We start from the raw sequence: 14,538 nt of genomic DNA on the forward strand, positions 1-14,538 counted from the left end.
TAGAAGAAATGGTAGCTGAAATGCCAAATGCCAGATTCTTTTCAGTTGTAGATGCTAACCACGGATTTTGGCAAATCCAACTGGACGAAGAAAGCTCTCACCTGTGTACATTCAACACACCATTTGGGAGATACAGGTTTAAAAGACTTCCATCTGGTATATCGTCAGCACCTGACGTGTTCCAGAGGTGCATAGCCAGACATCTAGAAGGGCTAGAGGGTGTAGTCAATGTAATAGATGACATCCTGGTCTGGGGAGAGAGCATAGAGCAGCATGATCATCGTTTGAGACAACTGCTGGAACAGTCCTGTGAGAACAACGCGCTGTGGAAGGCCAGTTAGAGTGCCAAGGCGTTATCTGGACTGAGTAGAGAAGAAAAAAAAACTTGAGAAAAGGAGATGTAGTGTATTTGAATAAGAAGTGCATTACTCAGTGTGACTGCTAGGTGGCACTGTAACTTTGCTGTGGTGTTACTGTGTTTGTATTGAGACCACAGAATAAAAAACGTCGTTGACTGACTAGACATGGCTTCCACCACATCATATATTACACTAATAAACTAGCTTTTGTTTATTATAAGAATGACTAGCGAGAGTTCAGTATTTTGTAATTAAATGATGGGTTTATTCTCCGTGCTCTTAGGCTCCACAACAACATATTTTTTATTCAATAGTCAAAAAGGCATTTCACAACTTTCAAAATAACAGCTGCAAATACAAACACTGAGCAAATACAAAAAGCATACAAAGGAAGTTATGAATAAAAATAATAAAATTAATCAGCCAACACAAAAAGTAGATTAAAAAAGCACAAAGTGGTCAATCAGGAATTAAAGTGCCAAGATTCTCAGAAAGACATTGGGCTTTTCATGATTTTATCAATTTTGCACATCTCTTCTATATTTTCATGTCATTAACAAATCCATTAAACAGGGGTTTTGTTTTCAAGAAGCGACATTTGTGTATAAAGAACTTAGCTAAGATAATTAGGTTATTGTACATAAAATCAGTGTTTCTGTCCCCAATTAAAAGACAAAGTTTTATATTTTCATATCTTAACTGCAGCATAATTAGATTATTATTTGCTATGCAAGTTTGGATTGCGTCCCAAAAGGTACTCGTGACCTCGCAGTCAAAGAACAGGTGTTCTGCTGTTTCAGTGTCTGATCCACAGAAACCACAACTGTTCGAATCAAAATGAATCTATGATGCAGGAAATAATTACATGGGTAGATATCATTAATTGTCTTGAAATGCACTTCTTTTGCTTTGGGTGGGGTAGGAAAAGAAAGATATATTGTCCTTAGCTTGATTATAGAGCTTCTTTCCCTCTTCAAGGGCGAGGGAAAACAGACTCTAGTAAAGCTAGTTCTTAAAATCTATTACTACATTTTATATCTAAAAAAACTAAGCCGGCTATAACTAATGGGGAAATCTTTGTTATAACAGTAGAATACATCAACACGCCTTTGATTAAAAGGATCAATGCCTGTGTGATTGCTTTCATTACATTATTATATTGTCTATTAGTACAAATCATATCATATTTTTGAATGAAAACGTCATATCGTTGCAGATTTCCATTATCTTCCATTAAATCTTGAATCGACCAGATACCCTTCTCCATCCAATCTTTATAAAAAAGATTTTCTTTTAATTAAGATGCATCTATTGTTCCAAATTGGCATATTGTGCGGGATAAAGTTATGTTTGTATACTAGCTTCCAATAACGAAGGACTTGCTGATGAAATGCAGACAACTTAATGGGTAGTTTAGAAATCTCAAAGTCACATCTTAACAAAAAAGCTATGCCACCAAAATTCTTAAATATTTTAGAAGGAAGATCAAACCAAAAAACGTTCAAGATTTTTAACAAAAATTTGTAACCAATCATTTCAGCTTGATGGTACCATTCATTGGATCAAAGTCAATTGCATTTAGACTGCCTTCTTCAATAGACTTAACAATATCTCATTTTCTTAAGAAATGATGTTTATTTTTCCAAGTGAAGTTGTAAATATCTTGATTAATTGATTTGATGGGCTTGTCAGGGAAACCTAGAGAATAGGCAAGATGCCTGTGAATGTTCTCATTCATCCAGGTCATGGTTATCCAAAGGAGTTGAATCAAGTGCAACTGGACATGGTATATATCCGTGAAGACGTTTCGCCTCTCATCCAAGAGACTTCCTCAGTTCGTGCCTTTCTGACTAGACTAAGCTAGTCTGACTGGCTGGTGATGAGACTCAGAATGTATCCTCTTTGGAGTCGTTGTCAGAGCTATAGATGTCCATTGCTCTTTGTGATCCGATGTTTACCAACGCCCGTCGCTAACAGAGCCAAAGATATGAGGGGCTCTTTTGTGTACCAATGTTTGGCCGCGCCCGTCGTTATCGGAGCTATTGATTTGCATTTGTTTAGCAGCGACGGTCGTTGGGGGTGTTAGTTTCGACTTCATTATTCAGTGGTCATGAGAGTCGTTGGAGCCGTTAGTGACCGACTGTTGTTCTTGGAGGCTGGGCTTCTTGAGTCTCCTGGGTAGAGATGAAAGGACGGCATTGTAAGTGGGAGATAGGTGGTGTCGCAGACCTCCTCCTCTGTTGAGGGATGGTTTTTCCAGTTTCGCATAGATGACTTCCTTCACCCCTCTTTCAAACCATCTATCTTCCCTGTCCAAAATGTGTACGTTGCTGTCCTCAAAGGAGTGTGTCTTCTCCTTTAGGTGTAGATAGACTGCTGAGTCTTGTCCTGAGGAGTTTGACCTTCTGTGTTGGGCCATCCGTTTGTGTAGTGGTTGTTTGGTTTCTCCTATGTATAGGTCAGTGCAATCCTCATTGCATTGTACACCAGATTGCTTTTTCGGGTTTGTGGTACACGGAATTTGGGATGAATCGGTCTTTGTCGGAGTGTGAAGCTGGGTTTGAAGTATGGCGGTGTTTGTTGAAAATTCTCCTGAGTTTCTCGGAGACCCCAGAAACATACGGGATGACTGTGCTCTTCCTTCTGTTCCTTTTCTCCTCGTCGCTCACCCAGTTGGTCTTTCTGGACCGTGTTGCAGTTTTCACAAAGGTCCAACTGGGGTAGCCGCAGGTTTTTAGAGCTTCCCTCAGGTGTTTGTGTTCTTTCCGTTGGGCCTGCGTGCTGCTGGGCACATTATCAGCTCTGTGTTGCAGAGTTCGGATGACGCTCAGTTTGTGTTCCAGAGGGTGGTGTGAGTCGAAAAGTAGATATTGGCCTTTGTGTGTAAGTTTCCTGTAAACCCCAATGTGGAGGCTCCTCTCTTCCCCAATGTGGACGTCACAGTCCAAGAAGGGCAAACTGTTGTTCTTTACATCTTCCCTTGTGAACTTAATGTTCTTGTCCACTGAGTTGCTGTGTTTGGTAAACGCTTGCTAAAGCATAGGCAAGATACGTCAGTCTTGATAAACCCTCCATCTTAGCGAGTAAAACACGTCCAAAAATTAATAAATCCCTTTGTAGCCAACTATTTAGAATATTTCGGTTCTTTTGTATATTATTCTGTAAATTGGACTTTTCCCTAGCCTTTAGATCCTTGGAAATTATAATCCCTAAATATTTACCCTCATTTTTAACTGGTATATCATGCATAATAATCAAAGGGTGATGCTGAATGGCCAGCAATTCACATTTTTTCACATTTAAATGTAAACCAGAAGCCTTTGAGATAAAGGTTATAACATTTAGTGCTGTAAGAATCTTTGCACTGTTCTTAAGAAACAAAATAGTGTCGTCTGCTAATTGACTTATTACCAATGCACTTCCCATAACATTTAAGGGCTCTATGTCCGGGCTTTTTAAAAAAAAAAAATATATACGTTTAACCCCCATAACTTAAGCTGCCCTAATGTCTAGTTTAACGTGTTCCACAGTTCCCAATAGAGGGCGCTAGTAGTTTTTTTAAAAGGGGAAAAAAGTATGCCACGTCCACCAGGTGATATAACGACGGCAACTGTATAAGCTGCAGACGAAATAACGAGGACGAAATAGCAACTCATAGAATTTGACAAAAAAAGAAAAAGAGAAATACATTAGCTGACACTTTATGGTGGAAACCTACACATTCCCAATTGAAGTTCATTACCACCATTTTCGAATATTGAAGGTTGCTTGAAGATTACTTGTTCGTTTACCCAGATTCTCTGGTGAGATTCTACAGAGGTTAGCTAACCATATGCTAGCTCAGCCAAGTTGGCTGTCTTTTGAATTATGCACTGTAGTATTTTCGTGGTTGACAGAGAACCTAAAGTATTTCATAAAAAAAAAACAATCGGAGGATTTTCAGATATATTATGTAGCCTACTATTTCCTTTAAAGTGATGATGTGATAATAGCTTGTGATTTTGCCGTGGTTAGTGCTGGTTAGCCACACAGACGTAATTGGCTACATTTTGTAGCCCATGTGTGTTTTCAGTAGCCCAGTTCTTTTCTTTTGGCTGTCGATTTATTTCCTAATTCTATGCTTTGGGAATGTAAAAGATTGTATATAGAGTTAAATATACCAGATCTGGTGCTTTTTTGAATTGAATTTTACTGATTATTCCCAGCGGTATGCAGGTTGTTTGTTTTTTTTTTTTTGGTGCACGATTCCTTTCTAACTGGGAGGGGGAGCAGCAAGCTGGGGAGTTGAGTCGCAACGAGCCAGAGCCAGTGGACAGTACGTGGAGGACGTGATCGGCCGTTCGAGCTGCCAATCAACTTCTGCTTCTTCAGTTGAGGAGGTACAATAGACAGATAAGGACAGATAAGTTTTTTTTGGAGATCTCCACTTTCATTTTCAGAAATACACCACCCGAGTAGACTTTTGTTTGAACTTTTCCTACTTTTCTTTTAACAGAGCTCTAATTTCAATTTATTCAAAGAGACAATTACATACAGGTTTTGAGCAAATAGTGCATACGTTGTTCCCAAAAAAAGTGATACTTTCAACATTAATGTAAATAAATGCCGACTACGCTCATTTTTGTAATCCGTTGTCTGTGATATTTTTTCCTCTTAACTCCTCCTTAGTCGAACCAGATTCGATCAGTGAGTCACTATTGCTAGACTAGAGCGTTTCATAAAGACAGTTAACAACTAAACCACATAAGGATAGCTAACAACTCAACCACAAGTTTAAAGAGTAATGGAGAGCTGGGACAACCTTGATGAATTCCTCTTTTTATGCTTAACCTACTAGATGTTCCATGTGGGAGAGATACCAAACTATTGATATCATAACATTTCAATTACCCATACAAATTTATTACCAAATCCAAAATATTCTAATGTTTTAAGCTTGAGTGAGTGTTCGACCATATTAAAGGCCTTGTAAAAATCCAAAAACAAAATAAAACCCTCGTCTTCAATCAAATGTCTACAATCTAATAAATCTAATACCAGCCTTATGTTATTATGTATAGACCTGTTTCTAAGAAAACCCGATTGAGTATCACTTATTATCTGTGTCATACGATTGAGTGTCCATAATGAATGAAGCAATTACGTCCATCACGTAATTGAATGAAGCAATTACATCCATTACGTAATTGCTTCATTCTGTCAGCAATTATGTGAGTAAACAGCTTGTAATCTACATTCAGTAGTGTCACAGGATGTAAATTATCAATATATCTTTTGTGTTTACCAGGTTTAGGTATAAGAGTTATCAACTCTTGTTTCATTGTAGTCATTAAAATACCATTCTCTATAGATTCACTTATAGCATCAAATAACAATTCTCTCAAATCTTCCCAAACAAATTTGTAAGAATTTGAGGACAGACCATCTTGTCCCGGGGCTTTCCCTAATTATATTCTCTTAACAGCACTATCCAGTTCTTCCATACTGATATCAGAGTCACAAATCTCTTTAAAGGCTATGTCTATCTTGGGGATATGCTGTTTAATACTCTTCATAAACGCAAACGAATCACTCTTACAATAGGAGGGAGAATATAACACAGTACAGAATCTATAAACTTCTTCATATATATGTATGTCTAGGATCTGTGCATTCAACATAATTAATCATTAATACATTAACTGTCTTCCTCTCTTGTCTCTTCCTTCCTACCCCACTAAAGTAGGAAGTGCTCTTTTCCCCTTCCTCCATTTTGCTCGGGATCTTACATAGGCACCTTGCGCTCTTTGGCGATATAGCTCATCGAACTTGGACTGTACGCTTATAAATCTGTTTATTCTCCTCATCAGATACCAATGTCCTATTGCAGCATTCGCTAACATCCTGTAGTAATTTAACCGCATACTCTCTTTGTTGCCTCCATTTAGCTTTACTGAATTGTATTGAAAGCGCCCTAACTTTAAATTTAAAATACTCCCATCTACTACTATAGCTGTTTATAGTCATATTATTCTTAATCTTCAGCATTAAATCTTTAACAGTTTCAGTGTAATCCTCATCTTTTAACAGGTCGGCATTAAATTTCCAATTATTATGTAGCTGGCTAATAACACTATGGTGTAAACAATTTCACACACGATGCAGGGACCACAACGCACACACGGCTGTTCATTTCCATGCTTTACTAGGAACTCTTCTTCTGTTGGTTACAACCCAGACAACAGCAATATAGAATACAGGTGCCACCTAGTGGTCACTGGTAGAATAGCCTCATCCATACGTAACATCTCCTCCCAACTAAAATATGTTGTACATCAACAATGCAAAAATCACTTCCCGGAACAAAGATTAAGTGACAAAGGCGTAATGTTACTTCCCAAAAGTACATTCAAAACAATGTTATTTTCCGGTATACATTCAGACCCCGTATTTGTTTCCCAATATTTTTATACTCAAAAGTCTCAGTCTCTTTACCACATTATCAATGTGTTTACTCAGCAGAGTAACATGCAGGTGGTTTAGTATGTCTCACCGGATAGCGCGAGTGTCTAACAGTCTCCGCTATCTTAGTAGGTCCAGCACCAGCTGGTTCACTGGAGTGAGGTGTCTCCGTGGGCTCGATAGCCACTGGAACTGGATTAGTGTTCTCATCAGTGTGAGATGCAGGGGTACCGAGGTGATGTGTAGTACCACCAGCAATACGTTGAGGTGACATAGGGAAGCTGGTAGGAAGGTGGACTGCAGAGCTGGCAGCGTCCGCATGTGCTTGCTCTGTTCGAGTCAACATCTGATCCACATGGTGTTTCCACACTCCCTGTGCTCCCACCTTGACCTCGTATGACACTGGTCCCGTTTGAGTCATTATAACTCCTTGTGTCCACTTTTCCTCCCCCTTCCGGTAATCACGAACAAGGACAGACTCACCGACTGCAAAGTGTCTGGCCTTGGAGTGTTGTTGATGGCATTGCTGCTGTGAGTCTTGAGAGCGATGAACAACCCCAGCCACACTGGGTTTGAGAAAGTCCAGTCGCGTGCGTAGCATGCGCCTTGTGAACAGCATAGCCGGCGGCTCCTTTGTCGTGGCGTGCGGGTTGTTGCGATACGTCAACAGGAATGTGTCGAGCCGCTGTTGCACTGGTGCGGCGCCCCTGGAGGATTTGAGGGCGTGTTTGAAAGTCTGTACAAAGCGCTCGGCCAGGCCGTTCGTAGCAGGGTGATACGGCACTGAGCGAATGTGCTTGACTCCATTGGCTTTCAGGAATGTGGCGAATTCCTCAGAACGGAACTGGGGTCCATTGTCGCTTACGAGAATGTGAGGAAGGCCGTGGCGACTGAAAAGGCCCCTCAGTACTGTGATGGTCTTGCTTGCTGTGGTGTTATCCATGATTTGCACCTCGGGCCATTTAGAATGAGCATCTACTACCACAAGATACATGTGTCCTTCAAATAGACCAGCAAAGTCCACGTGAATCCTTTCCCAAGGACTGGAAGGCCACATCCATGGATGTAGAGGGGCAAGACTCGGTTCTCTCTGACTACGCTGGCATGAGTGGCAGGATTTGGCCTGGAGCTCGATCTGAGAGTCAATACCTGGCCACCAGACATACGACCGTGCCAAGCTTTTCATCCTCACTACAACTGGGTGTGCTGTATGTAGCTCGTTGAGCACCCGGGGCCGTAGCTTGGGTGGCACTACCACTCGTGTGCCCCACATGAGGCATCCCTGTTGGATTGTGAGGTCATTTTGACGAGTCAGGAAAACAGACAGTTCAGTATCTGTGTTTTTTGTGTTTGGAAAATGTCCAGTAGTGACCATCTCTAGTACGCGAGACAGTGTAGGGCCAGATCTAGTGTTGTTTCGGATATCAGTGGTACTGATTGGTAGTGTGTCTAACTGTGACATGTAAAACACATCTACGGTGTCTATCTTGTCATCGTGAGTGTCCGGAAGTGGCAACCTTGACAGTCCATCTGCATTAGTATGTGCTGAAGCCTTAAGATACTCTATAGTGTAATCATGCGCTGACAAGAGGAGCGCCCAGCGCTGCATGCGGGCTGCGGCCATCGACGGCGTACTCCTCACTGGACTGAGAATGGAGGTCAGCGGGTGATGGTCTGTGAGTAGAGTGAACTTGTTACCATAGAGATACTGGTGAAACTTACGTATGCCAAAGACTATCCCCAGCGCCTCTCGCTCAATCTGGGCATAGTTCTGCTCTGCTTTCCTGAGTGTTCTTGACACATAAGCGATAGGTTTCTCTACACCATCAAGCATGACGTGAGAGAGTACAGCCCCTACCCCATAGGGTGAAGCGTCACAGGCTAGACGGAGGGGCAGCTCAGGGTTGTAGTTGGTTAGCACCTTCTGAGATACCATGAGCTCTTTCACTTTTCAGAACGCTGCCTCACAAGCTGTAGTCCACTGCCATTTCTTCCCTTTGTGCAGCAGTGCGTTCAGTGGTTGCAGGATGGTTGCCAGGTCCGGGATGAAACGTCCATAGTAGTTTATCATTCCGAGGAGCGAGCGTAGTTGGCTAACGTTGGTGGGTGCCGGTGCCTCCACAACAGCGCGTTCCTTCTCTGGCGACTTGTGGAGCCCGGCAGCATCGATGATATGACCTAGATACTCTACTGACTCCTGGAAAAACATGCACTTATCCTTTTTGACATGGAGACCATACTCCTCCAGTCTCGTGAGAACGTCGTCCAGGGCTTTCAGGTGGGTCTCTTCATCTGGCCCACTAACCAGAATATCATCGAGATAACAGTGCGTGAATGGCAATCCAACGAGCACTTGATCCATAGCCTTCTGGAACAACGCTGGTGCCGACGCAATACCGAAGGGCAAGCGGTTGTAGCAGAAAAGTCCTTTTTGTGTGGAAATAGTCAGTAGCTTCCTCGACTCCTCCACTACTTCCATCTTTAGGTATGCGTTTGACAAGTCCAGTTTACTGAAGCGTTGACCTCCAGCTAGCGATGCAAAGAGATCCTCAATGCGTGGAATAGGATACTTGTCCACACAGAGTGCTTGGTTGAGGGTGACTTTGAAATCACCACAAAGTCTCACCGTGCCATCCTTCTTGTTGACAGGAACTACGGGTGTGGCCCAGTCACTATGCTCTACTGGTGAGATCACGCCAAGGTCAGTGAGGCGGGTCAGTTCAGCCTCTACTTTGGATCTCAGAGCATAGGGCACATTCCGTGGTGGGCAGAATTTGGGTATGCTATCAGGTTTAAGAGTCACTCTCGCCTTAATGTCTTTCATTGAACCCAACCCATCTGAGAACACAGCAGAATGCTGCTTTAGTACAGCATCTACACTGTCTTTCTTTTCAAGTTGTACACCATACAGTTTTTAAGTCTTTCCAGTTAAGCTTAATAGCTCTCAGCCACTCTCTACCAAATAGTGGAGCTGCATTCACTCTTACAACATACAATGGTAACTCAGCTGTTTGCTTATTCAGGTATACTTTCACATTAATAACCCCTTCTGGTAACAAAGGTTCACCTGTATACGTCCTAAGGACTACATCAGTAGGCTGCAATGGCACCTTTTTCATTGTACTTTTATACTGTTCCCATGAAATTAAAGATACAGCAGCCCCTGTGTCTAATTCCATTTCCATTTTCTTACCATTTATTTCAGGTAACACAGATATACGTGAATATTTACCCTTACGAGACAGTGCATAACATGGCAATTCGTTATCAGTGTCAGATTTAGTCCCTTCACTTGTACTTTCATTGTCACTGGCCTCCACACAATGCACTTTCTTCTTCTTCTTATCTCTCCCGCTGTGTTTGGATGCGTTGCTTTTGCCTTTAAACTCCGGTTTCCCTTCTCTGTATTTCCTCTCTCTGCCATAGTCATTCTTGGGTTTACTTTTACACATGCGACCAATGTGGCCTTTCCTGCCGCATTGATGGCAGTCTCTATCTTTATACCAACAGTCATCATCACTATGATTTGTCTTTCCACACCGCCTGCATTTGGCATGGGATGTTTGAGAGAGAACGACATTTACCTTTAACGAGCCGCTCAACTGTTGTGCGTCACGCGCCACTGTTTCTGCTGAAACTGCATAAGTGACCGCTTTCTGAAAGGTCAAATTTTCCTCGGTCAACAGGCGCTTCTGAACCGTTTCACTTTTCAGTCCACAAACAAACCTGTCCCGTAGTGCATCCTCTAAGTAGCCACCAAAATCACAATGCTCGGAAAGTACTTTAAGCACAGCAACATACTGAGCCACCGACTCACCGTCCTCCTGATTCCTCTGCTATCACTATCGGTTTGGGGGCGAAATGACCTTTCAACACCTTTACAATGTCATCATACGTCTTCTCCCCAGGCTTATCTGGAGCAATCAGACTGCGCAATAATCCGTAGGTCTTTGGCCCTATCACACTCAATAGAAACGGCACCTTCTTAGCATCCCTGATCTCATTAGCCAGGATATAATTCTCAAAACGCTCAATATACGTTGCCCATTGTTCACCGGATTCCTCAAATGGTTCCATACCGCCAATAATTCCCGCCATGATGCGTCCTTCTGGTTTCTTTTCCCTTTCTTCTCCGCTACAACTGCTCATCAGCTAGCAAGTTTAGTCAGTTGGCTAGCGCCATGCTAGCATTAGCTACAACTGCGTGGATGACTTCGTCCAAACAAGTAGAAAACTTCCCTTTTCACGGCTACTTTGGTGCCTAAAAGTTTCTACTCCACATCTCGTCGCCAATTTATATTATGTAGCTGGCTAATAACTATGGTGTAAACAATTTCACACACGATGCAGGGACCACAACGCACACACAGCTGTTCATTTCCATGCTTTACTAGGAACTCTTCTTCTGTTGGTTACAACCCAGACAACAGCAATATAGAATACAGGTGCCACCTAGTGGTCACTGGTAGAATAGCCTCATCCATACATAACCCCCATAATATTTTTTTATGCTTCGTCCTAACTCCTGGGTTCAAGACAAGATGTATTAGACAGTGATCTGTTAAAGGAGCGCTAGAGATTGACACATCAGATACAAACTTCATAATTTCACGTGCAGCTAACCAAAGATCTATTCTGGATTTACATCTACCATTGGGTTTAATCCATGAAAGTTGACTAACATCTGGGTATCTGTCCCTCCAAACATCTATTAGCGAACTGGAATTAGTGAAATCAAGAATGGTAGTGTAACCGATTACTTTCTTGCCCGGTGCGGGATTCGAAACGAGTGTACTGCACCACAAGGCGACATCACTAACCGCTCGGCTAAAGGGTCAGACCCGTTAGCTAGGGACTAACCTGCGTTATTAGTAGTTTACAGTCGTCACCCTCCCCGGAAGCGCGCCCTCGCGCTTTGTTATTCCCGCGCTGCGAAGAGACTTCTGAGGATCTGCACACTTCCGGATCCCACCTTTGCCACCAATGTTATTTTCTTGCCCGGTGCGGGATTCGATACGGGGTGTACTGCACCACAAGGCAACATCACTAACCGCTCGGCTAAAGGGTCAGACCCGTTAACTAGGGACTAACGTGTCTTATTACTAGTTTACAGTAGTATTATATTGGTTAATATTATATGTAAATGGGCATCTATCTTGCAATTCATCGGGCGTCAAATTAAAATCCCTACCCGTCAAAATAAGTTCTGTATGACAATGGTCCTTATATTCAGAAATAATATCTGTCACCCTCGATAACAACAGCTTATTTTGGTTACTATTGTTGTATCCATAATCATTAGTCAAAATACAAAATTTACCTTTCCCATTCAACACAACAGCCAGCCAATGTCCGTCCACATCAGCTTTGAACGTGACTACCTTCCCAGGACATCGGTTGAAACAAATGGCTACACCTCCAGCACGGTTAGAGCCATGACTGAACAGTATTTTCTCTCCCCACTGGTTTGACCAGCAGGGGGCATCAGCGTCACATGAGTGAGTCTCTTGTAGAAAAGTGCTGTAAATGACCTATATAATTTTGTCATAATATTTTTTATTATTATTGATTTGTATGGTGCTCATTATTGATTTGTATGTGGTGCCTAAAGTACAGTCCTGATTGATATTAACAGCGAATTACACTTCCTTTTGTTATGTGACCTTTATTTGAAAAACTCTGGTCTCCCATGATGCTGTGCGCCGCTGCGAGAAAACGGCAGAACAAAACTGAAAGTTGAACACGATGGTCATCTTCGCTATGCACAGAACGAATTCACAACTTATAATTCATTTATCATCATCATTTATTTAGCACCTAGCTGGAAGGCGAACAGCTCTTAAGGTGGTTCTATAGTGTGTCTACGGTGTGACTAGTAAACTGCTGCAATAAATGGTCTGATACCGCACCATGGACCCATCAGTCGTCATTGGAGTGCATCGTCTGAATAAAGTCCGGCTGGAATGCTACAGTAAGAGCTAGCCTCTTCATCAACCCTGCCGCCACGCTGCACCGAGAGGTCTACGACGACGAATCACGGGGCCAAGTTGCTACTACGTCTGGTGTTGCTGACAACGGACACTTCGTCGAGCAACTCGGCGCCATTCTATGGGTCTTCTAGACAAAGAGACTTTACGGTCATCAGGCAGCTGGCTTGAAGGTTTGGTGTGACGGTCAGACTCTAAAGATATGGAACATTTCATTGATTGATAAGGAACAATTCATCTTCACTGAGAACATTGATAAACATATGGTTTGAGAAGAAAAGGTTTAAGAAGAAAAATACATCAACAACAATGGACATTTATTGAATTTGATGTTTCTCAATGTGAAGCTGATGGGACTTTATAGAACAAATAAGTTCACACAAAGTAACAAGTGGATCAAGTGACTTTGTTTATTGACTGTTATTATTATTACTATCCATTTACTGATCATCCTTCCTGTTGACTGTAAAAAAGGGGGAAAATGTTTAATGCATGATTTATACAGTTTGAATGGTAACTGAATGTTGTATTCAGAGGAGAGATTGATATTATAACCTTGCAGTCAGTAATATAACAGTCAGCCTACAGTAATAGGCTCTAGTCCTCTAAGCAGTCTGTAGCTATACCAGGTTGTCTGCTCCTCTCTTCGGGTAGTCTATGGGCTATAGTAAAGGCAAACAATTCATTACATCACATTTATCATGGCAGAATTGAATATGACCGTAACAGAGAATCCTGCCCCACAGTCAGAGCTAGAGAATCAGATAAATAGACTACAGCTTAAAATTAGTAAGCTACAAGAGGCTCTCAACGAAACGCTAGAGACTACCGAGATAGAACACTTAGAGAAGGAAATTCAAACTAAGGAAGAAACACTAAGTAGCCTCCAAAGTCAACTTGAAGAACAAAATGGGGATAGCCTCCGATGCTCGACTCGAGTGAAGAACTCGACTCCTAAAATGCTTGAACTGCAACAAGAGGAGGTGAGGAAGAAGGAGAGAAAGCTCCTCTCAGTGTACGAAAAATGGAAGAGTCGAGCTCGTGAGTTAAGAGAGCGGCTAAAGAAAGACCTCAAGGAAACTGAGCTGGCATCTCTGCTTGATACTTTGGAGAAGGATAAAGAGGCTGTGTTGAACACCTATAATGACATACGAGGTCACTTCACACCCTCAGCCGAAATGAAAAGCCGTGTTGATGCATGTGAGGCAGCTACAACAGAGATTAAGAAAATCGCTTACGAGAGGATTGTAGACATCGATTTAGATTTTGATGCAGAACAAGCACAACGACGTCTCAAGGAGCTACTCAAGGGCGGCTATGCACGCTCAATCTATGGATCCACTGTCTCAAGAGTGTCAAAGTCAGTCCACAGCCACGAAGGCAGCACTTTAACAGTCAAACGTGTGGACGCGGCAGCAGAGCTTGCAGCAAAGGAAGCGGAGTTCGAAGGGTTGCTTGAAGAAGATAAGCAAAGGGAGAAGATACAACGTTTGGAGGAGCAACAAAGGACACTAGAGGAGCAACGAAGGACGCTAGAGGAGCAACAAAGGTGGCAGCTTGAAGTGGAAAAACGCGCTCTTGAACGTCTACAGGCAGAAAAGGACTTAAGGGCTGCATAGGCCAGACTTCAAGTCTATAACCAGGGAACATCACAGGGCGGCAGTGTCCACTCTAAATAAATCTAAAGAAATCTGTCTATCTGTCTATCTAAAGAAATCTTCACGGCTCCCCAGCTACCAGCAACCAAACCG

General features: G+C 42.3%; 1 protein-coding gene across 1 annotated transcript; it reads right to left on the bottom strand.

The window, feature by feature from the left end:
- Positions 1–212: 212 nt before the first annotated feature.
- On the bottom strand, positions 213–10,898 carry LOC130114469 (uncharacterized protein K02A2.6-like). The gene is given in 5 exon segments (XM_056282349.1): positions 213–250; positions 7,284–8,103; positions 8,278–9,573; positions 10,130–10,343; positions 10,618–10,898. Coding segments are annotated over 5 exon segments (2,649 nt in total).
- Between the last annotated feature and the right edge of the window lie 3,640 nt (positions 10,899–14,538).

This window comes from Lampris incognitus, chromosome 6, assembly GCF_029633865.1.
Source record: "Lampris incognitus isolate fLamInc1 chromosome 6, fLamInc1.hap2, whole genome shotgun sequence".
Classification (NCBI taxonomy): Eukaryota; Metazoa; Chordata; class Actinopteri; order Lampriformes; family Lampridae; genus Lampris; species Lampris incognitus.